Source organism: Amphibalanus amphitrite, unplaced genomic scaffold (genome assembly GCF_019059575.1).
Source record: "Amphibalanus amphitrite isolate SeventyFive unplaced genomic scaffold, NRLGWU_Aamphi_draft 000507F_arrow, whole genome shotgun sequence".
NCBI lineage: Eukaryota > Metazoa > Arthropoda > Thecostraca > Balanomorpha > Balanidae > Amphibalanus > Amphibalanus amphitrite.
Genome location: NW_024882001.1, coordinates 207,051 through 233,094, shown reverse-complemented (window position 1 = coordinate 233,094; position 26,044 = coordinate 207,051). Strand labels below are relative to the sequence as shown.

Here is a 26,044-nt window from a genome sequence, read left to right as displayed (position 1 = left end):
TCGTTCATTGAGTTCCAGGCGCTGGGTTTGGCGTGGGCCTATTCAATGCTGGTTGGGAGCGGTCAGATTTGCTACTACGCTCATATTCTGGAAGTTTGATACACCTTACTTTAAATATTCGTCCCCGCGTTACCATCCGGGGTCAAACGCAGGTCGAAGCGAGCACAGAAGTCCCCAGGGACGTTCCCTGCCGAAGCCGACCCTCCGCGGCAGCCGGCAGCCCAGGTGGGCTCTGTTGCCGGGGGCGGGGCTCCGCGAGCACGTGTCATTACACGGACGACCTTGACCGCGGCCGTTCCCGACGCCGTCAGCTGTGTTCCGCCCCTCCCCTCCCCGCACAACCTGGTCAATCAAAACAAACCCCCACTCTCACTGCCGTCTCGTACAACTGGCCGGTGCGCTTAGAGGCGATTCGCCGCCGGCTTGCGGGCGAATAACGGCCTTACGGCCGCCGAGACGTACTATATTGAGTCGGGCGCAGACGGCCGCCGAGTCGGGGCTGGCATCCGGGGGTTCGCTTCCGCCGGCATGTTTACACTGGGGTCCAAGTAGGACGGGAGATCGAAGGAATATTCTCCCCTGCTGACGCTCGTCTTTCATCTTCCTCCAGCACCTCTGAAACGTGCGACCCCATGGACCCGCAGCTGAATAATGTGTGGGCTTTCTTGTTGCCCGTCGACAGCCGAGTCGTTGGTGGATGAGCTACAGTCACGACCCCGTGTTACGGCCCGCCCCACCCGGGTCTCGAAAATTTACACCCTTTTAAAACAGGACGATGTAGACAAACACTGCAGCGGTCTGCAGATCTCCCAGCCAAATGGAGGGGTGGTAAAGTCATTTGGGCCGGCTTTTTGCCTAAATTAGAAGGGAGCATCCAAGGTTCGGGGCCGAGCGACCGCCCGACGGCCTTGGGTTGGTTCAACGGCATCGTTACTAACCGAGCAGACATGCTGGGAAACCTTACGGGTGTTCAGGTTTTTTTCTGTAGTTACAAATTACAATTGTAGAACTCCTGGTTACCTGATCATGGGTAACGGACTATCTTAGAAAAAAAAAAGATGGGTGAATACAGGTGGATTGAAGTGCCGCAAGGGCTGCATCAGTAATGTAGACAATGTCTCGTCTAAAAAATTCCCAGACGATACAATGGCTCGTCTAATAATTCCTAGACGATGTCTGACTAACAATTCCTATCTTTGACCGACTGCCTTCAGGAGACATTACCTCACATGGACCATGTCTAGGTAATGTCATTATACGTTATATACCATTATGCGTTTTATGCAACTAACTGAACTACTGAAGCAAGCACGTCTAACCGTGTGATGTGACCCTGCGTCGTAATTCGTAATTCGTAATTCGTTTATTAGGGCTGATCCACAGGTGGCTATTACGGCCCAGTCAATACAAGCAATATGAGAGTACCTAAGTCACAAAAATCATCATAGTAAAAGACACACAAAATGTACAATAGTACTAAAAAAAAAAACACTCAGGTGGCGACATATCTCTATCGGAAGAACCGCATCAGCTGTGCCCTGGAGGCGGTCCCTGTCACCTCTCGCGGCAGCCCGTTCCAAGCCGCCGCGGCTCTGTACGGGAACTGCCGCCGAGCCACCGCCAGGCGGACTCGGGGCAAGTCGATCACCGCCGAGCCCGCAGCGGTGGCACGCGTGGCCCTCTCTGAGACGACGGCTCGTGGGCGAAACATTGCCCGTAGCGAGTCAGGGGCACCAGCGGCATACAGGGCGCGATGCACATTCACTGCGTCCCTGCGCGCGATCACTTCCCCAATGTTGGGCCAGCCGAGCGCGCCGAGAGCGGGGGTGATGCGGTCAAATTTACGGAGACCAGAGACCAGTCGTGCGGCAAAATGTATGACCTTCTGCAGTCGGTCCAGGCGGGATTTGGAGGCACCACCCCAGACTGACGAGCAGTACTGGAGGTGGGGGAAGACATGGGTTTGGACAAGGATTTTAAGGATGTCTGGGGAGAGGTGATGACGAATTTTGAATAATGATATGAGGATTGCGTTGCACCGGCGGATGATGGAGGATATGTGTGGCTCCCAGCTCTGGGTTTGGTCGAGGAGAACGCCCAGCACTTTGATATGTTTTGTTGGCCGTATAGTTACATCATTTACGTTAATGGCGAAGTCTTCAACTCTATCAACTGAATTTTGCGTGCCGAAAAGGGTGAAACAGGTCTTCTCCCCATTCATTTTCAAACTATTCAAGCTGAACCAGTGCTGGAGGTGCTGGATGTTCTCCTCGGCCCGGGACTTCAGCACTTGGATGTCAGTGGGATTGGAGGGTGCTGAGTCCAGGATTTGGGTGTCGTCCGCGTAGGATATGAGGCGGCCATGGGGGAGGAAACAGGTTAGGTCGTTGACGAAGGTGAGGAAGAGGATGGGACCCACGATGGACCCTCCTCTGCGTCGTCCCCGCCACCCCTGCACCGCTCTTTCTGACCTTTAATTCGTTCTCTGTTGCAGGTTTTCACCTCAGCGGTCTGGTGCACTCGTCCAAGCCCAGCATGCCACTGCCTCCCGGCTACAGTATAGAGCCCGAGAAGAAATACAGGGTCTCCGTCAGCTTCGACAGGTCAGCCGACTCAATAGCTGTTCTCTCTTTCTGTTTTTAACCTCATAGCATCTTGAGCTGATGTTTTCTTTTGTCTTGTGTCCGGTGTCCATTACCTACTTTTTTACTGCTAGCGGGTGAACAGACGGCTCCTCAAATCTCAATGGTAAATAGCGGAATGCTGTGAGAAGCTTCACTCGTCAATGGTACCGGAATTCCTGTTACCCTGGTGGCTTCTGAATGTTTATATAGTCTCTGGCCTCTGCCGTATGTTTATACATGTGGATGTCATGTGCCATGACGGCGATGACTCGGAAATTCCACAGGCGTTGGTACACAGAGGTATAGCAAAGCCATTGGCACCTCCACAACCACTATTGATGTCCGTGCGGCGTGTCCCCTGGACCATAGATAGGAATTTCTAGCAATGCGTCTTTCCTCCATGGCTGGATGGTGTGGAAGTGGTATGCGGCTCAGAACAGGCAGTCCCTGTGCGAACAGCGTGCCGTGTCCCCTGTCCGTTTACACCCGCGGGTGGTGGAATGTGGGAGTGGGAATGGGGAAAGACACCCGACACCCCTGACCCCCATCTCTCGCAGGCTGTCGTCGGTATAAGGTACTTGTTAAAACGTGATAGCTGATCCCTTTGGGCACTTGCTGGATCGATTGCTAGTCGTAAAATTGCTATTTGAATATTTGTCGTTGAATTGAATCAATGCTCACTCGCGTGAGAATTGAAATTAAGGATTGTTATTAAAGACATTCCATCGTCGGTACTGCACTGTCGTACGCGAACGAAACGATACTTTGCGGTACCTTCGGCTCAGACTGAATAGATTTGCAATGACGTGGGAGTATCAGGTCGATCATACATTTGCCAGTCTCCTTATATTACGTCCTTATGTTCGTGTAAGACACCTCAGTCTTCAGATACAGCCTCCGGTCTTACTGCATGTCTCTGTATTCCTGTGTTCTCAGCTTGACCGAACACACAACACACAACCAGCCGCGCCTCCGGCCGCGCCCCACACACACACCCTCTGCCCAGCGCTCTGCTCTGCTCTGCTCGCGCGCCGACGCGCGACCGCTTCCCGCCACAGCCGGGAACACGATTTAGCCGTGCATCCTTCACGGCTCTCGGCCACTAAATAATTACGAGCGAGCGAGCGCAGCGAGCGAAGTGAGTCTTTTCAATATAACGGAAAAATCTCAGTATGAGCGGCCCGGCCCGGCCCGGCCCGGCCTGTAACGCTTTTGAGAGGCTTATATCTCAGCAACCGCTGGACCGATTGGCCTGCGGTCTTTTTTGTTGGGTAGCCCCATCCCTTCTACCCCGTAATTGACTACTTTTGATACATCTCAGTGACCGTCGTGGCACGTGCCACGTGAAAAGTCAAGGGTGTTCAAGCTGTTTTGCAAAAGTAGTGATTTTGAGAGGCTCATATATCAGCAGCCGCTTGGGCGATTGACTTGCGGTAATTTTTGTAGGGTAGCTGCATCCCTTCTACCAAAGGTCGGATGCTCTTCATCTATGTGAGTGACCCCCACTGCACGTGCAAAATACAACAATAAGAGGTGCCAAATTTGTTCCCATTTCAGTAACTCGGTAATTACTGGGGCGATTTCACTGAAACTTGGCATACAGGTAGGCAACCACCAGGCAATGCATTCCCATGTGTTGCGGTTAGGGTGCTACTGCACGTGCGCACGTGCAGGGGGCGTTTCCAGATCTCGAGAACGGCTGGGCCGATTGCGCTCAAATTTGGTACACGGTTGGGGACCGGTTAGTAGGGTGCCGTGCAAAAGTCATTTTGGACCCCGTTTGCACGTGCGCACGTGCAGAATGCCGCTTCCAAATCTCAGGAACGGCTGGGCCGATTGCGTTCAAATTTGGTACACCGCTAGCGACCGGTTAGAAGGGTGCTTTGCACAAGCCCGTTGGAAGTACCCTCTCGCCCTTCTGCACGTGCAGGGCTCACTCTCTCGCTCGCTCGTCCTTCGCCCAAAAGGCGTTTTACTGGTATTATACCTACTTACACTCCTCCCCTCCTATTGAACAATATGCCAACGACAGTCACAACAAACGCTTAATCAAAAGACCAGTGAGCAGGGTCGAACCGTTTCGGGGGGCGTACCTCACGCCCGAAACGGGTGACAGTTCGCGGCCGCTGATCCACATCCCGCGGCGGCTCGGCATCGAACGGCGGCGGCGGGGACGGCGGCGGAACATGTGGTACCTCCGGCCGGTGCGGCACAGCGTCATGGAGCGGTACAGGGTCAGGTGGCGGCACACAGTCAGGTCGCATCTCGGGCAGACGCGGCATCGGCACGTGCGGCAAAACAACAGGTTGCGGTACATAGCGGCCAGCTGTGACACCTTGGGGCGGAAATACAATTGGCGCCCCACCCATACCAGGCACACTATGGGGCCGGGCAATGGGCGTTCCCGGCACATCTCGCCAGAGAGACAACCCATGCGCTCTTGTCGCGGTCCTGTGCCCCTCACTCACAGCCGGCGGGCGCTCCACTGTGTTGTCCGGCTTCAAGCGGTTGTGGTGCACCACCAGACTGCGCCGCTTTCCCTCCTCGCGCACTCGATAGTTCACTGGTCCACATTGTTCTATGATCTCAGCCGCACGCCAAGGCCTCACAAACTTATGATATTCACCGCGCTTCGGTACATTGCGAAACAAGAACACTTTGTCACCCGGGCGATACGACCACTCGTTCATTCTGCGCTCATACAAAGCTTTGTTGCGGTCATGGGACAGCTGATCGCGCTTAACCACATCCTTAAAAGTAAGTCGGAGTGTCTCTCTCAAATCGTCTATGTACTGGGGGAAGGTTGGGGCCCGATCCACAACCGGCCGATCACCCAGCGAGGCTTCCGCCGGCAGGCGAGGCTCTCGCCCAAACATCAAGGCGAACGGAGAGTATCCCGTGCTGTCGTGCACCTGACTCCGGTAGGCGAGCATGAGCATCGGAAGATGCTTATCCCACTCCGTGTGCTGCTCAACAAACTTAGCCAGCATGTTCAAAATGGTGCGATTGGCTCGCTCAGTCATCCCGTTGCCCATAGGGTGATAACTGGATGTCTGAGACTGCTGAATGCCGAGCAGTTCGCTCACAGCTTTCATCACCGCACCGACAAAGTTCCGACCTTGGTCCGAGTGCACACGTTTCATGACGCCAAAACGAGAAATAAACTCATTTACAAGAACATTCGCAATCGTAGTAGCCTTTTCATCCGCGAGGGGATACGCTTCAACCCAGCGTGTGAAGTGATCAGTGATCACTAGCAGGTGTTTGTAGCCTCGAGCGGTTTCCGGCAGGTTGGTCACAAGGTCCATGGACACCAGCTCCATCGGCTCGGACGCAGACAACTGCCCCATACTCGCACATGGGCGGGGAGTCGGAGAGTTTCGCGAGGCACAGCGGCGGCACTGTTCGCAAAACTCAGTCACCGTACGCTCCAGGAGCGGCCACCAAAACCTGAGTCGCGCGACTTTCGCCAGCTTTGAAGCGTTGAAGTGCCCACCCGACGGACCATCATGAAGCGACCCCAGCACCACAGGCACGAGCTGGGGTGGGACTACCAGCTGCAGCTGGTCGTGCCCCCTCGGCCCAGCCCGGAACACTCTGTACAGAACATTATCAATCAAACGCAGACGTGACCACTGCCTCCAGTACGGCAGAGCGCCCTTTGACACGGAGGACTGGGAGGGCCGCTGTGTGCTCCCAGCAAGCTGCCTCTTCACCTCCGCCATGGCGGGGTCTGAGTTCTGCGCCGAACACATGAAATCAGAAGGCCACATGGACTGAACGTGGCGAGCTGCGACGGGAGGCGACTGAAAATCCATTGTGTCTGTCTGTGTAGACACCTCCTGCGTGGGGTCCGGCCTCCGACTGAGCGCATCCGGAGCCTCATGTAGCCTACCTGGCCGATGAACAATCTCAAACTGAAACTCGCCCAAAATCTCCAGCCACCGCGCCAGAAGCCCGTCAGGGTTTCTGAAATTCACAAGCCACTGCAGAGCGGCATGGTCTGTGCGGAGCGTGAACTTACGACCCAAAAGGTAATGTCGGAACTGCTGCACAAACGTCACAGCTGCGAGTAGCTCCTTTTTAGTCACTGAATATTGCCGCTGGGATTTAGACAGGCTTTTACTGTCAAATGCCACTGCCCGTACCCTGTCCATCCCACCGCTGTCACCAATGTAAGACACCTCAGTCTTCAGATACAGCCTCCGGTCTTACTGCATGTCTCTGTATTCCTGTGTTCTCAGCTTGACCGAACACACAACACACAACCAGCCGCGCCTCCGGCCGCGCTCCACACACACACCCTCTGCCCAGCGCTCTGCTCTGCTCTGCTCGCGCGCCGACGCGCGACCGCTTCCCGCCACAGCCGGGAACACGATTTAGCCGTGCATCCTTCACGGCTCTCGGCCACTAAATAATATTATACCTACTTACATTCGTATTATTCTAGTCTCCTTCCAAAGTTTCTCATGTTGAACTTAGCGATCGTTTCGCAAACGTGCTCCTCACCGACCGGTCCCGCTGCCCTCGTGTAAAATGAAAGGCGGCCGTTTCGAACTCGTGTGTCAAAGTTAGCACAACTCATGGCGGTCGAGTGTGCCGAGTTGTCCAGTTGGTTCGGTAGTTGGGTGTGACCCCCACTGACACTCGTTTCGGGACTTGCCTGAAGCGGAAGCCGCTGTACACGACGGGGCGGTCGCTGCCAACTCTTTCAGTCGAATGCACTAACTGGAGGAGTACAGGGTTGGGCAGATAAATTGGGACAAATTTTAACTTCCTCTAAAACGACTATTTTTTGAGTGATAAAGATAATTTTTGAACATAAATATAGGCTAATGAATACGTTTCCATGTTATGCAGGTTGCGTTGCAATTTTGAGTCGGCTGGTCACAGAACGTGGGCTTAAGCAAGCCACTATCAACTTAGTCCGTGCGCACATGCGTGCCAATACTCTAACTATGCTCCATCAAATGGCTGAAAGTAGTGTGTATCGAACAGACGTAAACGTTGGAGGAAGAGATAATATTGACTCATCCTTACATACCAATTGCATTGACACCGGCCGCTCCCCCGGTTCTCCAGGGGGGCTAAAAGGCAAAATTCAGTTAAATCAGAGGATCCTGGCGAAAACAGTGGCGCGAGCTTACAACGAAGGTAGCCGCGCCATGAGAAGGCGATATACCAGCACCTCAAACATGTACTCTTATGCATTGATGCATATCAACCTGTCAACATAGATGTTGAAGCAGCTGTGACGTTAAAAAAAATTGTTTCCTCTTGAAGGGCTTGGAGAAGCGAGCAAGCACGTGCAGGTCTTTTTCGACGGCGGTATCCCCATAACCGAACATATGAACAACCGCAAACACCATGTAACATCGCAACCAGCCCAGAAGACGTGATCTTAGTTCCAAAAAGAATGCAGCAGACATCGGTGATGGTATTCCACTCGGTGACTTCCATGACGGTCACGTGGGGCCCCCTTATTTTACGGAACCGGGAGGGGGTTCGCCATTACAGGGTACCTAACCATTATTCCGGCAGTTCGAATCAACAAGATGAAAGAAGGCAACATCCTGCATGGAGTGATGCTCTTCGAGGAGTCAGCTCCCCGGCATACAGTAAATTAAATACAAAATCTCCTGAAACGGAGTATCCCGCAAACTGTACCCAAGGGAAAATGCCCCCTTCCTCATTAAACCTCAGCCCACACAAGTTCTGGTTGCTGGGGCGTTTTTGCGGGTGAGCCTAACGAACGTCCCCATATGACTGTGGTGAGCCTCAGCAGTGCCAGTTGGCTACAATTACGAGCCATTTCAGACGGGAGATCTCGCCGCGCGTGCGGCCATTCCAGGCACCGATAAGGACTGATGCAGGTGGACCACGGTGACCATATTTGGTGAAAATGTGTAAAATTGGTGTGACAATATGTGATCCAAATGTGAAATGCCTATGTTTACAAATTTCTAAGCTACGGCGTTCTAAATGCAAATATGTATTTTGTCCCAATTTATCTGCCCAACCCTGCCCAATTTATCTGCCCAAAGTGGGTGTTCAACTGGGCTTTTGGTACACCACGCACTGTGCTGATGGGCTTCCCGGCACCGAGATGCACTTGCGACACCCCGAGCTGATTCAGACTACCTACAGTGACTATACGCTCTCATATGCTGTGTTTGTGAGTTCATGAATGTACGGTGGTTGGTCGCCAGGGGCAGATGTGGGAGAAGCTCATCACTGCCACCCTTGATGACTGACCCCTACATCCACCTTGACCCGTGATTTCCCCGACCTCTCCCGACCCTCGATTGACCCCTGCCTCCAGTTCAACCGTAAATGACCCGGTTTCCCCATCCTGACTTGCGGTTGAGCCCCTGACCTCCACCCTGACCCCTGGTTGACCCCCCCCCCCCCTGTCACCCACAGGTGTAAGATCACCTCGGTCACGTGCACCTGTGAGACCCGGGACATCTTCTGGTGCAAACATGTGGTAGCACTGTCCCTGTACCGGATCAGAAACGCCGAGACTGTCAAACTGCGCGTGCCCATATCAGGTAAGAGCGATGTTCCTCACATTTGTTTTATATTTTTGATCCAACAGAAAAACACTTCTCGCTCATGAAGTCGTAGGGTGATACTTAACTATGATGTAAGCAAATATAGTTAAGCTATTAATTACCTTGACCAGTGCTCTCCTGTCCTGCTCTGACCCAACGTGACGCACCTACTGTTGTTGTTCATGAGATAGAAGATGATGCAACGTGGCGACATTCTGCTGCGTTGTCTGTTTATCACCTCATCCAGGTCAGTGATGACGCATCCCGATATAGGGTTTCGTATGGGTCACGGCACTCAGTCGCTGCTGTTCGATCTTGACAGAAGTGATTGTCGCGACTCGCGAGATATAATTGATCAGTTGTCTTGATGTCTTGTCTTGATTGATATAATTGATCAGTTGAATTGATGTCTTGGCCAGTATGAGTGCCATTGGTCATGGCTTGTACCGTTTGCTGTCGTTGTTAAAGGCAAGAAGTGTTTCAGTCCCAGAGCTTGCCAATACGCCAGTTGGCGCATACGGCTGTTTTCGCTTTACCTTTTTTGTCACACCTGAAAGATGAAGGTTGCTAGGTCAGCTCAATCTGGCCGATATCGCGTTACCTCACCGGATGTCGCTTCGTTAGCGTAGACTGGCCTCACGTGCGTTAGGTCGGTGTTTTGGGTCCTCGAACCCTCCACACAGCCAGTGGAGCCCACCGTCCCTCCCACGGCCGGCTCCGGTCCATAACAGAGCCATTGTACCGCCTGTTTACCGACCGGAGCCCACTTTCACATCAGTGTGTGCACGTACTGCTGAGAACAGAAAGGGCCCGCCGCTCAGACGGCCGCTGTTGTTTCCGCGAGACTGAATATTCGGCGCCGTAGGTGGGGCTTAATCGCCGTATTTTGTCGGAAACAAGCCAGCTGTGTCTGTAGCGCTTTGGTCGTCCGTCAAAGGAACGCGAAGTTCAATGTTTTTGTACTTGTTGGAGGTCAGCATGACACCGTCGCGCATTGATACATGCATTCACGTCGTACGTGAGCTGTGAATCATTCGTACCATTCACACCCTGGGCCATGTCGCACGGCCCACATAGTTTGGTTGTTGGTGAATGCCGGCAGCCGACCCAATCACCCTGACCTGCTGAGACTGGTGCTGACTCTGAGGGCGTCATTGGTAGAACATTCACTATCTGTCGGCGTGCGTCATAGGTTGAAACATGTGCGGGTTCTGTATTAGATAAAAGGGGACCCAATCGTCTGAGCCTATTCGTGGTATCGGTCTATACTCTATACGATTGCTGATTTCACCGTTTGTTACGTGAGCGAGTTGAGACTTTGGTATTATATTCCAACCAGTTTCCTTTCTTATCGTCCCATTCCCACCATCCCTCCCATCCTATTCCTCTCCCTTCCCATCCCGACGTCCCGGCGGCTTTACTCCCCGCCCGAGTCTGGGATCGATCCTGCACCGACACCGTCAGCGGCACGGTCGGCGTGCTCCCCACGGCACGGCCGTCGTACTCCCCACGGCACGGCGCCGAATGGATCCGCGCCGCCGCCGTGCCGCCCGGCGCTCTCTGCCTTTCGCCGTCGTCCTCTGTCCTCTGTGGGCCGGAAAATGTGATCACGGCCAGTCGGGCGGCGCAGACCGTCACCGAACCCCGATCGGCTTTATTAGTTTATCTGCGCTGCCTGCCGGTCTGGCCTGCCGCCGGTCGATAGCGGCAGGGAGGGGCGAGCTGAGGTTTGTGTTTCGGTGAGTCACTTGCATAAGGCGGTGGCCTGCGCTGCAGTTGGAGGTTTGAGGAGGGCGGCGTTGAGCGGGAGGTCCCCTGTTTTAGCAAATGCCTCTTGATTTTATCCCCTTGATTGATCTAATTTATTGCTTTTATTTAATTACCTTTTATTGTTATCTTAAATTATTTTCCCTTGTCCTATATTCTTTTATTTTCTCGCGTTTTATCTTTTCTTATTTAATCCGTGTTTTGCGACCATCCTCTTCCTTAGCGTATGAGCTTCCTCTCAGGGCCTTGGCAACCGCTCTCCTCTGCGGACGTCATTCCTGCGACCTATCTCGCTGTGTGGCGTGCCGATCGCATTCCTAAGCGCGGTTCAGACCGATCTCAAACACATTGAGAACACATAGCCCGCCTGTCGTATGGACATCGGTCAACATGTTTGGAGCACAGAGCATACATTACGGTGCCGACGCCCGGATATTTGCCGTGTACCGGTGTTTGCACTGTCTGCTGCACCCAGATTGCCGCTCCGCTCGTAACTTGTTTTCCTTGCATTACGACATTATTGCTTGCCCTTATTGCTGCCACCGACTAGGGAAAACCTTTGATGGTAGGTAGTTTCGAGGTGGTGCTTTAGCGGATACCTGTTGATTTCTTTGGTTACGGCCTTCGTTGAGGTGGCGGTTAACGGTCATGAAACTGCTTTGAAACGGACGCGTTGTGGGTATCTTCTAACTGTATCAATGCGTATCTATCTGCATCCGTATCCGTATTTTGTTGTTGTTGTGTGTGTGGTTTTTTTTTGTAGGGCCAGGCTCTTGCGGTTTCACAAGACCTTATCCGTATTTCATATCCATATGCGTATCCTTACCCCATGTCGCCGTATCTAACCATCCGTTTCGTAGCAGTAGTTCTGTAAGTTCAACGTGGCCTGACTTGGCCTACCTAACTGCCCATTAGGGGTACCCATTTTTCCCGATTTTGGAAATTTGTGGGTGGGGGTGGTTTTTCCCATTATTTCGCGGCTCCTGATTCCAATGGTGCCAAAAATATTGAAATCAAAGGTGGTTTAGGGGTCGCGAATTGAGATTGAAATTTGCGTATTTACCTAGAAATATGCTTATTTTACGCTGATAGTAAATCGCAACGAAGGCAAACTTTTTGTTTCGAGAGTCGGGTAGAGGGGTCATTGAACGCTCCTTTTTCATCCAGATCGATGTGCTCCATCACGTGGTTACGGTCAATGCTTTACTAGCGATCATTACAATGTCGATATTGAACATTTGGTGAAAAGCGCCGGGATGTTTTGCTCCTGTTGCTGGTGTCATTCTGGTCAGCGTGCAATCATTTTTGATATTTTCTTTTTGTGTTGCATTAGTGACCTTTGATGACCTTTGAGGTCACACTAAAATGTGAAGTTTCAGTTGCCATATCTCAGTTCACGACAGGCTCTTTGTGTCCATACAATTAAAGTTTGTGCAAATTAGCTCAGGATACATCTGACGGATCATGGCTCCGAATGTATTTCAAACCATGTAATGCAAAAACGATCAAACCATTTCGACCTTATACTTCCACAAGAAACGCCGTCCTGTTCGCTCACGGCTACGATGTAATATAGCTGTAGGCAGGGTAGGATAAAATTGGGTGTTCTACAAAAAAAAAAAAATCAACTTCTGATCCCAAAGAGTCGATTCTTTCCATGCCCACCAATCATGTACCATTTTATTTCTGGCGTTCATGTAAGAGTTTCCGATACAATCCGACCATTTACGAGTTCATATTAATTATTGGACACGGGGGGACTAAGCCATGCGCTGATACGTGCACGGTTGATAGGTATGTGACGAAGAACTTTCATAGCTTCTGGCACAGATCACTTGTGATCTCAGGTAATTGGCGTCTGAATCTGAAGAACCTAATGTAGCAGAAGATTTTCATCCTGCATGGGCCGTATGGTGGCACCAGGACGCATCATATAAAGGAGTGTGCGTGCAAAGGCTGAAGAGGAGGAGAATCAGGTCCGCCACCATAAGGTTCGTGGCCCACCCACTGTGTCGGCCCCCAGGCAATGCCAAGAGTCAGTAAACGGTTCTGCCTCGGAGTTGGCTGAGTCGTTTAGACTTGGCACCTTCCTAATTCTCAGCTTTAGGCAATGCCATTCGACTTCAGTTCAGAACCATCTGAGGGTTTGGACTGGGCCTGTAGAGTGCAGCGTAAGATCCGTTACTTTATCTTGCAAGGATACTTCTGGCAGCGGCCATCACCAGGCACTAGTTCCATGGCATGATATCTGCACCCGTCTCATGTTAACAGCTGCTTGTAGTGGCACATGCCCAGAACTGGAGCCACGAGCAGTCGTGCATGCGTTCGGCCAGGCCAATGCTGTCCGTCATCAGCAAGATTGCAAACATACCTATTGCTTTCATAATGGGGTGAGGATGAAGTTCGTTGTTCCTCTCCTCCTGTGATGTTCTCCGCCAGCTGTCTTTCCATATGCACAGTCGCATTCTGTGTGTGGTTGTGGGTGTTTGTGGGGGAGGGGCAAGGCTTCACTCAAGCACAGCGGTCACCCAACGGCGCGGTGGTGTAAAGCTTGCGCCCCTCCCTCTGCCGTCTCTGCAACTCCGGGACTCGGGGAGGTCGGCTAGCGAATTGGCAAAGGTCATGCATATTGCATACCGGCATAGCTTAGTGCTGTTTTATGTCTTTGTAGATATAAATAGGCCATTAGCAACTCCCTTATCTACTTCATGCCATATTTCCGTTAAAATACGGCATGCGAGTTATATCGTTACATCCGTAACGGCTTTTATTGCCCCTCCCACTCAGATTGTATCGATAGGTCAGTGTTCATTGTCCATGTCCTGGGGATCAGTCATTTCTTTTGCTGAATAAGACGACTCATTGAAAACTAAATGGCCCTAATGAGAAAGCTTCGATCACTGCAATTTTAGCCCTCTAACTACATAGCCAGTCTTTCTAAGAGTTACGGTCTCGGGTCTTGTGTCGGTAGGTACTAATGACGGTCTAAGCCACAGTGAGTGTAAATGAGCAATGAGCATATGCTGTTCATTGACCAGAATGATATATTTGGTGCTCTCTTTTACCGCTGCACGTCAAATATACAACTGAGGTAGTGTTGCACGGTGTCCAACAGTCATCAATACCACTGCAATACATTGGCTTTGCATATTTATAGTCGTTAAAATGAAGTCATTTTTCCAAGTAAAATTAAAACTTCCAATGCAAGCTCGCGACCCCTAAAAGTAGTCTGATATCGTTAATTCTGTCACTGCTAGATCCAGAACGGAGCAAAAAATGATAACATCGACCCCAAACTGTTGACATGGTAACCTTGTTCCAACATAAAATAATGCTAATTTGGTCGATATTCCGCTAAAATTGACATTTTCATTTTGAATTCGTGACCCCTAGAAATCGTTTGGTTTCGTTATTTTTGGCACAGATGGAATCAGAATAGACCAAATAATGGGAAAATTGACCCCAACCTGTTCGCATGGCTACCTTGCTTCAAAATAAAATGACATTATTTTGGTCAATTTTTCGCTAAAATTGGCATTTTCATTTTGAATTCGCGACCCCTAGAAATCGTTTGATTTCGCTATTTTTGGCACAGATGGAATCAGAATAGACCATATAATGAGAAAATCCACCCCCACCTAAAATTTGGAAAATTGACCCAAAAATGGGTACCCCTACTGCCCATTTCTTAGCAGTCGTATGACCTAGGCCTAGCCCTGTATATTTAACATGGCCTGACCTGACCTGACCTTGTCTGTTCCCACAGAGACACTGCTGCAGATGGACCGACAGCAGCTACAGAAGTTCGCGCAGTACCTGATTGCCGAACACCATACCGAGGTGCTACCCACCGCGCAGCGGCTGGCAGATGAGATTCTGCGACAGCGCTCCGAAATCAACCGGATACAAGGTCAGTGGACGAGGTCAGCTGGGTACAGGGTCAGTGTTGGGGTTAAATGAATACAGGATCATCGATCCGGATATACAGGGTCAGTCATGGGCAGTTGGGGTCACTAGTCAATGGGTCGCGAGCGCATGATGTGCTTTGGGTGCGTCTTGTATCAGGCTTTGGGATGATTAAATTCGCGAAATTGTTCGTTCCCAAGTTACCTTTGGACGCTATGAGAGCGCTTAGGTCCGACCATGAGATCCATGAAAAGCGCGGAGGACGAACTTCAGAAGTCTTTTGCTTGCGTAAAATGCTAGTGCCTTCAGCATCCGAACGTCTTGGTTGCTGATGCTGAGAAAATGGTGATTGAGTAGGACGTTTGGAACTGCAATTTACGAACTGTAACCTCAAGAGTTTCGGTCAAACTTCTCCACTTTTTCATCCGGTGTTTGAGGAGTTAGTGAAAAAGGAATCCTACACGGTGCATCTACCAATTCGCTGTCTTCATTAGAGCATGCCAACTCGTACGTTGACGCAGTTATTACGGAGCGAGCGAAGCGAGCGGAGTCTTTCCTTAGATTAACGGAAATTTCTGAGTATGAGCGGCCGGCCGGCCGGCCGTGGGGACGCTCTTCAAAAGCTAATATCTTAGGAACGGGACATCCGATTGACAAGCGGTCTTCTTTACTGAATGTCACTTGGACGTAAAAGTTCTGTGGTGTGATGGCCACCATGCGTTCTTGCCAACCACCGCACGTGGCGCGTGGTAAAGTTGGACATTTTTTAAGAACCCCCAAAATTGCAACCTCAATAACGGCACAACGGTTGGGCCGATTGAATTGAAACTCGGTACACAGTTAGGTCTCCATCAGATAATTCATCTGCATGTGTTAAGGTTGGGGTGCTGCTGCACGTGCGCACGTGCAGGGGTCGTTTCCAGATCTCGAGAACGGCTGGACCGATGGCGCTCAAATTTGGTACACGGTTAGGGACCAGTTAGTAGGGTGCCGTGCACAAGTCAGTTGGGACCCATTTTGCACGTGCGCACGTGCAGGGTGCCGCTTCCAGATCTCGAGAACGGCTGGGCCGATTGTGCTCAAATTTGGCACATCGCTAGAGACCGGTTAGTAGGGTGCCGTGCACAAGTCAGTTGGAGGTACCCCCTCGAAATTTCGCACGTGCAAGGCCCACCCTCTCGCTCGCTCCGTTAGTCGCCCCATAAGGCGTTATACTGGTTGCCTAACAGGCATTCCATGATGTGTCTAGAATGTGATGATCTAATCCAACATGTGTTTTTAATCGTTATTTTCACTGATGTGGTATCATTAGGCTCGGGTTTCCCGGAGATACCTGCCGCAAGGTTTTACGAAGAGGTGCGATAGGTAGATTGATTGTTATGTGCGGGGCCATCCCTGTCATATACAGTGATATTTTAATTTCACGTAGTCCGCTACGCCATAAACGGAGTGTCTCGCGCCTTGTTAGTTTGGTAAATATTGCACTGCCGTTATAGCATTTTTTATGTTGGTAGCTTGTCTTGTATCATCCGTCATCGTATTTTGTCGGTTTTTGCACAGAATTGCTCTACAATTACGTTTACCGTTTGGATATTTCTCCATTATGTTGTAGGTATTCGTTTTACGACCGCTACACAATTAAATATCAAGGTTAGATGTTCAATGTCGCGTTTCGCTTATTGTTTGTTTATATAGTAATGGTCCATCAAAGTACGATATCTTATGACTCATTAGCTTGGATTAAATCCCTGTCACACATACCGCTGGTTTGTAAAATTGACTCTTGTTCACACACCTATGTGCGACTGCGGGCTACTATTTTACGTCCACTAACCTTTCCACGACCTTCTACTTCTCCCTGTCCATTTTGCTCTTGTCCCAAGTGCACTTATTCATCCGCACGTGTGCCTTGCTGGGCAAATGGGAGAGTATGACATTCTACCCACACGGCCCGGGCGGCGGCCGGATCGGGGCCGAGCGCTGCCGTGACGCCGGGTCACGCCACTCACGGCGTTGCGTCACGACGTGTCACTCACGGTTTCTCACGTCACGTCACGCCGTGCCGGCCGCGGTGACGTGACGCCCCCTCGCGAGGCCGTCACAATTCTGTCACGGGCCGAGGTGAGCTCAGTTCGGCTCGCCCCAGCCCGGCCCGGCCTGACCCGACCTATACTACTGCGGTTGCCGGATCCGACGTGCTCAGAGACCGTTATTATTGCTCTGTGACACGCACAACCGTCGGCGCCTGGGCTTGTGTTGAGTCACATCCCTGACCGCCGCACCAGGCCGCCTCGGGGCGGTATCTATGTGCGTTACTCACCCAGCATTACTGCACTGCGGATGTGTAATATAGGTGGGGATTCCTGGGTCGTAAAAGTGGTGCTGCCTCCCCGACAAACGCCCTGTTTCATGACGCACACTGCCTGCAGCTATGCCGCTGGGCTGACCAACAGACAGCCATCACTCCCATTCCACCAACCACTCTGTATCAACCGCGAGCTGTTTGGGAACCCCGCACACTGCAGCGCCATTCCATATCCCGCCCTGTATCACTGTCTCTAACTCACCGCCATGCTACCGTGCCGGCCCGCCGCGTGCTGTACGGGCGACATTCCGGCTGTCTTGTTTGGGCCCAGACACTCAGGGGCGGCGCCACGGGTTTTCGATAGGGGGGGACGGGGACCGAAAATCGAAAATCCCAAAAGTAGATACTGATCGTGTATGCCAAAAAAAAAAACGAGGCACGTAACGCCGCGAAACTTGGCAAGGCCCAAAACACATCGAATGGTGCATCCCGTTTCCAAACTTATCCTAGGACACCTAAGATCGATCACCTTTTCAAGCATCCTTGCCTCTAAATCAAAATTTGCAGTCTTGCCAACTCAAAGCTGGTTTCCTACAAGCTGCGAATTGCTTAGGTATGAGTAGCAGTGCCAGCTATTCTTACGTTTCGCACTTTCAAATTTTCGATCTTACGTCTGGTCAGCTTCAGGGCTTCACCATCATACACATATTCATGGAGGAAAAGTGGGAATGTTTTCTGCTCTGACTAGTGCGTCAAAACTGCAATATAATTTCAGAATCATGACATCACCACCTGATCCATATGCAACGGGCAGGGTGCAGCTAATGGCTAGCCGTCAGTGGTCATGTCATCGGTGGTCACTCAAAAGGCCATGCTAGGTCATGGAAGGTCACCAGCCGTTATTTGGTCACACTTTCTGATGGATTTTACTTGCCAAGAGCTTCGCGGGAAAAACGAGCGCATGCACCGTTGAAAAAATTGAGTGAAAGGGTCTCAGGTCCGGCGACCTCTGCAGGTGAAATGCCCCAGGGTAGGATTCCGGTCCCTGTTGATTAGCTTCGTCAAAAATGGCAGTAGAGCTGTGATGTCGGCACCATTGTGTTCGTCATGATCGAGCTGGCACGACCTGCATCGTTCTCATATTCACCCTCCAATCGTAACAACTACAGCAGGGATTGGCAAATGGCGGGGCACCCCCTTTGGGAGGTAATGAAGGTCTCTGGAAACCTGATCCCACATCTCTTTAGCATTAGTGGCTCTCTTTATGGAACAGGTTTCTTGACTGGTCTGTTTCACCCCAGAATTCAAAGACTAGTCGAGGTAAAACCGAGCGCACCACAGTGAGCACAATTTGATAAGCTGGTGTATCTCAATTTTCATGTAGAACCTTTCACGTATCACGGACCTAAAACCCTTTCGTGCACTCATGCAAAAGCAACTGCCATGTTTCAACAGCTGGTAATGGCATTTTCACAGCCGCTGACGTAAGAAGGGGAGGGATGGGGGGCTCGATTAGACCCCCAGCCGTTCGGCCGCCGACCGAACTTAGTTTTGCAGAAAAAAACGAGTGCTATCGAACCCCTTGACGAGAGGGAGCCGATGCTATATCCAATTATAAGGTCTTGGGCTACTGCGTGCTTTTTTGGGTCCTGCCTGTGATCTATCCGAACACTTCTCCCCACAAGTGCTGGGGTTAAATGGCATAGATTTCGAATGGTTCCTGTGGTAGAACTGCCATGCTTGAATTTGACTAATTAGTAATGGAAAATTTTCATATAGTAACGGAAATCTATGGAATTTCAGTGAACTTGGGTTTATCGGCAATGGGGTCTGGCAGTGGGGTGGGGAGGTAATAAGTAATAACCCTGCCTGGCGCCCCAAAAAGGGTGCACGATCCCCGAGGCCCTGCCGATCACCTTATAACTACAGGCATCACAGCTCCACACCTTTTGCAGATGGCCAGGACCCCCTGCGATGCATCCCAACAGCAATCTTTATTCAGAACCTGCCTTGATTAACCAACGATGCATTAAATGCGACGGATAGCTCTATAATGCATTATTATCAACTACTGAACGGGCCTCGCCGATAGGGGGGTACTGTACCCCCCTAACTTTCGATAGCGGGGGACCTGTCCCCCCCGTCCCCCCCGGTGGCGCCGCCCATGCAGACACTCATCAACCACCGGTCTCAGAGCGACCGCGGACGGCAGGGCACGCAGCCGAGGACACCTGTGGTCGCCCACTGTCAGAGAGATATGCCGTGCCGAGACAGCGTTTTTTCATCAGTGGCAGAGATGGCTAGATATTTCCCATGCATTGTGGAGCTGAAAGTCGCATCAGCCGAGCGATTTGCGCTGTTTGCTGGGTGTGGAGGGCTGGGGTAGAGAAAGGGTGACGGTCCCACCCGACATACCACAGCGCAGTGGATGTGTGCGCCGCTCGGGGGCAGGTGATTTCTGCGCCGGCCCTAATCCCCTTCACTGTGAACGGGGCACGTTCGACCGCAGGCTGTCCCCTCTATGCCGAGGTCGGGCGACGCCTGCCGTCCGCTCGGCCCTGAACGGAGTTTGTTCAGACTCCGCCGGACTCTTTCAGCGTTCTCAGAGCCTCCGGTGTCGATCTATTGTCACCCTACCGACCCTGTCCGGCCGGCCGATTTGAGTCAGATCGACGGCAGAAAGGCAGCCAGACAGCGGCGGTCGGGCGGCGGTGGCAGCGGCGGGCGGCGCGCGCTGGAGGGTACCTACCCCTGGGATTAGCGCGGCGCGCGCTGAAGGCAGGCAGCTGGGCCGTCTTGAAAGGGTGCCAGCTGTTTGCGGGCTGGCGAGGTGCGGCAGCAGGCCGGACGAGGGACGGCGGCAGGCCGGACGAGGGACGGCGGCCGTGGTGGAGGAATGCAGCGGCCGCCGGCCCTGCCCGCAGCCGACACTGGTTGGTACGGCACGTCCTGCGGCGCTGCGGGCGGTTTGGTACACGGCTCCTGCCGCCGGGCTGCATTGCGATGCTGCCAGAGATTCCAGGCCCGATCGGGTCTGGGAGACACACCCGAGGGCCCGCCGAGCAGTTAACGATTAGATGAGGTCATGATAGTTTGCGGGACAAACTTGCTGGAAGATTATTTATATCAGGAGCTTCAGGGAACAGTGATAGTCTGCATTCTTGTGTTCTAAGTCTGTCACCCGTAGGCCTTGCTCATAAAAAGATGACACAGCACAAGCGTTTTTGCCAGTTTTTGCTCCTTCGGTGCTGCTCCTTACACTGACATATGCGTTACTTTGCCGCCCCCTCTACCCTATAGCGTTGTTCTTGGCGGACAGTGTATGTCAGTCGGACGCTGTTTTGTGCAGTGGACTTGGTCCGAACTAGGTGTTGCGGCAACTGCCGAGCTCTTGCTGTTTCATCCACCTCATCCAACCGCTCTCTTCCCTCGTCCTATTTCGTTTCGCTCGGTGCTTCTCAGCGCAATAACGCCGTAAGCGGCTTGCGGCTCACCGAGCGGTATTTCTGAGCGGTTGCACGCACTGCAGTGGCTGTTGATCTCTCCAAGGAGCGGCTGTTTGAAGAGCTGATAGTGAGAGCTGCCTCAGCCGCGCCCGGAACTGTCGGGATGGCCGGTGACGTCATGGACCGAGTGACGTCACTTATCGACCGGTCCCGCCGTCTGGGATGACGTCATTTAGTGCCGAGAGAACCGGGGAAGGTTGAGGCGCGGTGGTTTATGCAGACTCGTGGCGCATGACTGCAACTAGGCGAATGACTATGCGGTCGTGTGTGCCGCATGGAAATTGAAATGACAAGCATATAGCGCCCATGCATTATGCAGGGTATATTTATTTTGTACGTAGCAGACGGAAATGTCACTATTTACAAACATGAAGACGAGGCCTGACGTAACGGGATGGCCCGCCAGTGAACCTCAGCGTTTCTCTGGCCTCGACCTGACCTGACCTGACCTGACCTGACCTGACCTGACCTGACCTGACCTGACCTGACCTGACCTGACCTGACCTGGCCCTTGTTACAGGCGCGCCCGACCCGACGGCCGGCGCCAGTGCTGACGCCGAGAACAGCTGGCATCTGGACGAGGACCAAGTCCGCGAACAGGTCAAATCCTATCTCTCCCAGGGAGGCTACTGCAGCTCCAACAAGCAGCTCAACTCCATGTTCGCGAAGGTAAGTCGCATTTTCTCCCTCTCGCATATTTCCCACACGCTCTGACCCGCTGTTTCTCCCGTCTACGGAACATGCTCCGTTCAGTGATTCATTTACAAGTATGGGAAAAGACAAATTCTCACTGAACTCCATTCAGCGTATGGGAGTCGTGTATTGGGTGACATTTTTCTGCGTTTAGACTAGCGGTTCCCTTTGTACACGAGTTCCGTTCAGTGTAACAGGGTTGAACGGATCATGTCTTAGCTGCTGGTTCGGTCTTTCTTTCTCCCGCTGTGCTCTGTTGTCATGACAGTTTTCCTCACGTGGTCAGCGGCGGTGGCGAACGGAGATTGTCGGGGCTGTTTTTAGGGCCTTGATCGGGGTATGCCGGTGACGTTGGCTGTCTGTGATGATGGTTTGGTGAATGCTTGGTGAAGGTTTGCTGACGTGTGGTGACGTTCACTGATGTGTGACGACGACTCGATGTCGGTCAGGTGACGTGTTTGATGACGGCTTGATGACTTGTTATGACGGTCTTTTGATATTGACGTGGGATGATGTGTGATGACGGTCTGATGACGTTGGAATGATGTGTGATCAGACGGCGTTATCCTGACGGTCCGATGACGGTCCGATGACGTATGATGACGTGTGATGACGTTCTTCTGACGTGCTGCTGACGTGTGCCGCCCTCTCCGTCAGGTGCGGGAGATGCTGCGGGCGCGCGACTCGAACGGCTCCCGAATGCTGATGCTGATCACCGAACAGTTCCTCGCCGACCCGCACCTGATCCTGTGGAAGTCGCAGGGCAACCCGATGCAGGACCGCTGTCGACAACTCTGGGATCAGCTTGGTACGTACGAGCCCGATCAATAACCCCCGGATCGCCGCCAAAGTTCACTTGTTTGCGGATCCGTCCTTTTAAAGGATATGTGCGGTGGGCTTTGTGCTGTAGCGCTGCAGAGATTTCTCGTTTTGCTGTTTTTCTCCCACGTGTTTGGCTGTTTTGTCGGAATGCCTTACGTGGCGTGCAATGTTTTCTGTTTTGTGCGCGTTCCAGTGTCGGCCGGTGCACGGTCGCAGGCACCCTCTGGCCCCGCCGCCGCGCGCCGCTCCCACGACTGGGCTGCAAAGTGGTTTACCTCGCCGCCAACCCGTCGGCGGTTGCGTGTGCGCGCATTTTACCTTCGGTATGATAACGTCCAATCCGCCGTCGACGTACATGGTTGTCTGACAGCGGTCGCCGGCGTAAAACTGGACTTAGCGACGGACGGCTATTGTTTCGGCCGCTGTCTCGGGCGATGTGGGTATGTGGCTGAGGGATCAGTGAGATTGACAGCTAGGATTCGGATAGAACTTTAGTGTTCAGTCTGTCAGCTACGAGCATACCTCTATTACTGTCGGATTCCGCTCCTGCTGTGCATACTTCCCGCTGTCGGTAGCGCTGCCTCTGACATGTGCCCCTCCGCTACCCACAGGAGCACTCTGGGTATGTGTCACCCTCAGTCCAACCAGTTCCAAGACGGAGAAGGCTCGGTGGCGGGAACTCCTCAGTCGGTGGGCTCAGGTGGAGTTCTGTCCGCTGGAGGACCCCGACTTCAGGGCGCCGCAGCGGTCGGCAGCTCCTGCCGCCGACCGCTCAGCCCACGGGGCCGGCTCCGCGTCCTCGGCTGATGCCGTGCGGGTGAGTCTGCGGGATTGTGACTTATATCAACGTGGGCACTGGGCATGCTGCGACGAGAGCCTGTCCTGACACGGACTGATCTTTTAGTAGCTGGAATGTGGGTCGGGCTTAGATTTTTTTTCTTTTGATAATCGCTCCATATTAGCGTTCTATAACCTTATTAAATCTTAAGGACTAAAAACGTGCGTGCAGGCTAGCGCATCTTTAAATAAACCTGAGCACCCTGCGGTTGTCATATTCCTGGGCTAAATGCATACATGTGGGTTGAGACTCTCCATAACTGGGCGACTAATGCCAGCTGGTCCCCGGGAACTCCTAACCGCAGCCGATCAACCCCGCTCCTCTGCACAATCCGAACTAGAGTCCGACGGAGCTCAGTTGGGTCGCTGTGCTCGTCTCTGAACCTGTGCCAATGAACCCTGGCTGGGTTAGCAAGAGCATTATTTTTATAAATGTAAAGTGTCCGCTCTGTCCCTCAGTTGACCAAGTTTCTTTCGCATCCTCTGGATGGTTGCTCCATCCCATTCCCAACCCGCCGAACTGCGTTCCGTACTAAGACTCGTGCCGTCTAAGCCCGCCCTGCTCGTTTGGTCTGCTTTCGGCACGGTTTAAGCCGCTTGCAGGCCGGGCGGACTCGCTGGTGGCCAGGCGCCCTGTCCGCTGCCTAAGCCGGCGGCCGCCGCGCGGTCGTCTTATCGTTCCTTTCCTCCCCAGTTAGGCTGTTGCTACGGGCCCCCGACCGGCGGCTGGCGCCTGGCCCGCCGCAGGTCTTACCGTGTCGATGTGGTTTGCTGCTGATACGGGGTGGGGCGGGCAATGTTGCAATGGAACAAACAGGTGTTTGTAGTTTTGTACGGATGCTGTGGGCGATTATTTGCTTGGCAACTGCAGGGGATGATTTGCTTTCCAGCCATGTTCGTTGTCCGTGCAACATCTGATGTGGGCTATTGAAAATCGCGTCAATGTTTCACTCATAGTTATCCCACAGTTGAGAATTACCTGGTCGTGTGGATGGCTCATACTCCAGACAATGCGTGCAATGTACATTAGCCTCGACCAGTTAATAATCGATTTTATTTCATTTTATTTTAAAATAAAAGAAATAATTTAGAAATAAAACCTCGAGTTGAGGAGAAACCAACTTGCATTAGGATGTGGTTGGCTTCGGCGACAACTGAGCTGAGAGTAATGAAATAATAACTTCACCTTAGCCGCTGCTCACTCCCCCTTCCTTCCGTCTCCCCAGTGTCAATATTGCCCCGCTGACCCTCTCCTCCACTCCTCCAGTGGCAGCCGGGCTCTCGCGGAGACCGGACCAGCTCTAGTGACGACAGCTCAGACGAAGACGTGGCCATGTCGGAAGGACCGCCGCCGCCGCCGGCTGCCACCTTCCAGGTGTCGGCCCAGACCTGTCCGCAGACACCGCGAACGGTGTTCCATAGGTGAGTACAACACACAGCCTGTCAAATCTGTTTGTGGTGAGATTGATGAGATTTGTTACTGATGGGGATTGAGACTCGTGTATGGTGTCATGTTTAGTGTGTCGCTGCTTGTGTGGTTTTCTTCTGGTACATGTTTTGTGACACGATCTTCCGTTATCTAAACACATCGTTACGTCTTGGCTTCATCTCAACTAACAGCCTACTCTAAGCACCTTTGCTCGCTTTCACCCGTACCTTTCTGCTGACCGCATTTATTTACCCATCAGGGCCATTGACGGCACCTACCTGAGCTGGGAGAACGACCAGCTACGGCAGATAATGGCGCACGACCAGCCGCCTCCGCCTCTTCAGGGACACTCGGCCAGTTACGACATACAGGGACAGCCGCTCTGGCGAGGTGCGTAAGACGTTTAGAGTGTTATTTAATGTGACGCTGTGACGTGACCTTAGACGATGTGATGTGACGCCTTGGTGTGACTTTGTATCGTGACCTGTGATGTGACCCTGTGTGGCGATACTCGTGATCTTTGAGGTGATTTTGTGCCGCCGTGGAATATATGTGATCTCGCCGTGTATGATCTTGCGGCTAATGCGAAATGACAGGGTTTGATCATGCATCATGTAACGTAAGGCTGCGAAATAACTAATGTGGTGCACGCTTGTCGTCTTCCACGTGACCTTTTTCTGGAGGTGCATGACGCAGTCCCCAACCCGCCGAAAGTTTCTCAAAGAAACGGTTTAACTAACTTCAACAGACATACTGCGTTGGAGCGAGCACTGAAGGGTCACTTGCCGATATTTTGTAGCTCCCCCGCGCTCCCCTGAACGGCCAACTACTGTGAAAGTTCGACCGGTTCGGGGAAAGGGTCGCATTTGAAGGCGGATGTAGCTCGGAAGGGCCGCAGTTATGGGGACCATGTGGGCACCGAACAGGGCTTTTGTGTACCCGTCCTCTCCGAAATGCTGAGCTCCGGGTTCTTTGGTCGCTGCGTGGTGCGGAGTTGCCTGCTCGAACGGCCTGCCCTGGGGGCTGTTTGGCCCTCCAAACGACCGATCCGGCCGACCCACGGGACTGAGTGTCGTGACCCGGGCGAGTTGGGTCGTTACGGAGCCCCGGATCGGTCTGGGATGCTGTCTGTGACGGGGGTAAAGCAACAGACTGCAGGGATGAGCCCCGAAACCTTCCCTGGTACGACTCGCCTCGCTTTGGTTAGATCTGACCATTGACCTGGCCCAACCCGTCCTACCCATGTGACCCTAGTGGACCATCTTAGCTCTAACAAGATTATCGTTGACCCGAGTGTGACCATGCGTTTCGTCCATTCCAGAACACCTTCCGACGGCCTGCGCGCGAGTGAACGCGCTCCGGTCGCACGGCTACACCCGCGAGGCGCTTCGCCTGGCGACATCTATCGTGCGCACCCTGAAACTCTCCCAGGTGAGCGTCACGGATGTGGGGGCCGATCGGACGTGATCCGTGCGCTTCTGGCTGTCAGACGCACGTGAGGTGAACGCTCTCACGCTACTGAGACTACTCCCGTGTGTTTGCGCTTGTGGCTGCGCTTGTGGGAACAGAGGTTTGCTTTGACGACTTAGCGTAGGTTCGGG

The 26,044-nt window shown here is 52.6% G+C and overlaps 1 protein-coding gene across 1 annotated transcript in view; it reads left to right on the top strand.

Moving 5' to 3' along the window:
* LOC122392936 (zinc finger SWIM domain-containing protein 4-like) overlaps window positions 1–26,044 on the top strand; it is a 72,340-nt gene that overhangs the window by 29,865 nt on the left and 16,431 nt on the right. Inside the window, exons 3-11 of the mRNA XM_043388316.1 lie at window positions 2,495–2,603; window positions 9,048–9,175; window positions 14,712–14,855; window positions 21,183–21,331; window positions 22,013–22,163; window positions 22,789–22,994; window positions 24,282–24,436; window positions 24,703–24,833; window positions 25,765–25,874. Coding sequence (XP_043244251.1) covers window positions 2,495–2,603; window positions 9,048–9,175; window positions 14,712–14,855; window positions 21,183–21,331; window positions 22,013–22,163; window positions 22,789–22,994; window positions 24,282–24,436; window positions 24,703–24,833; window positions 25,765–25,874 — 1,283 coding nt within the window. The remainder of the gene's footprint in view (window positions 1–2,494; window positions 2,604–9,047; window positions 9,176–14,711; window positions 14,856–21,182; window positions 21,332–22,012; window positions 22,164–22,788; window positions 22,995–24,281; window positions 24,437–24,702; window positions 24,834–25,764; window positions 25,875–26,044) is intronic.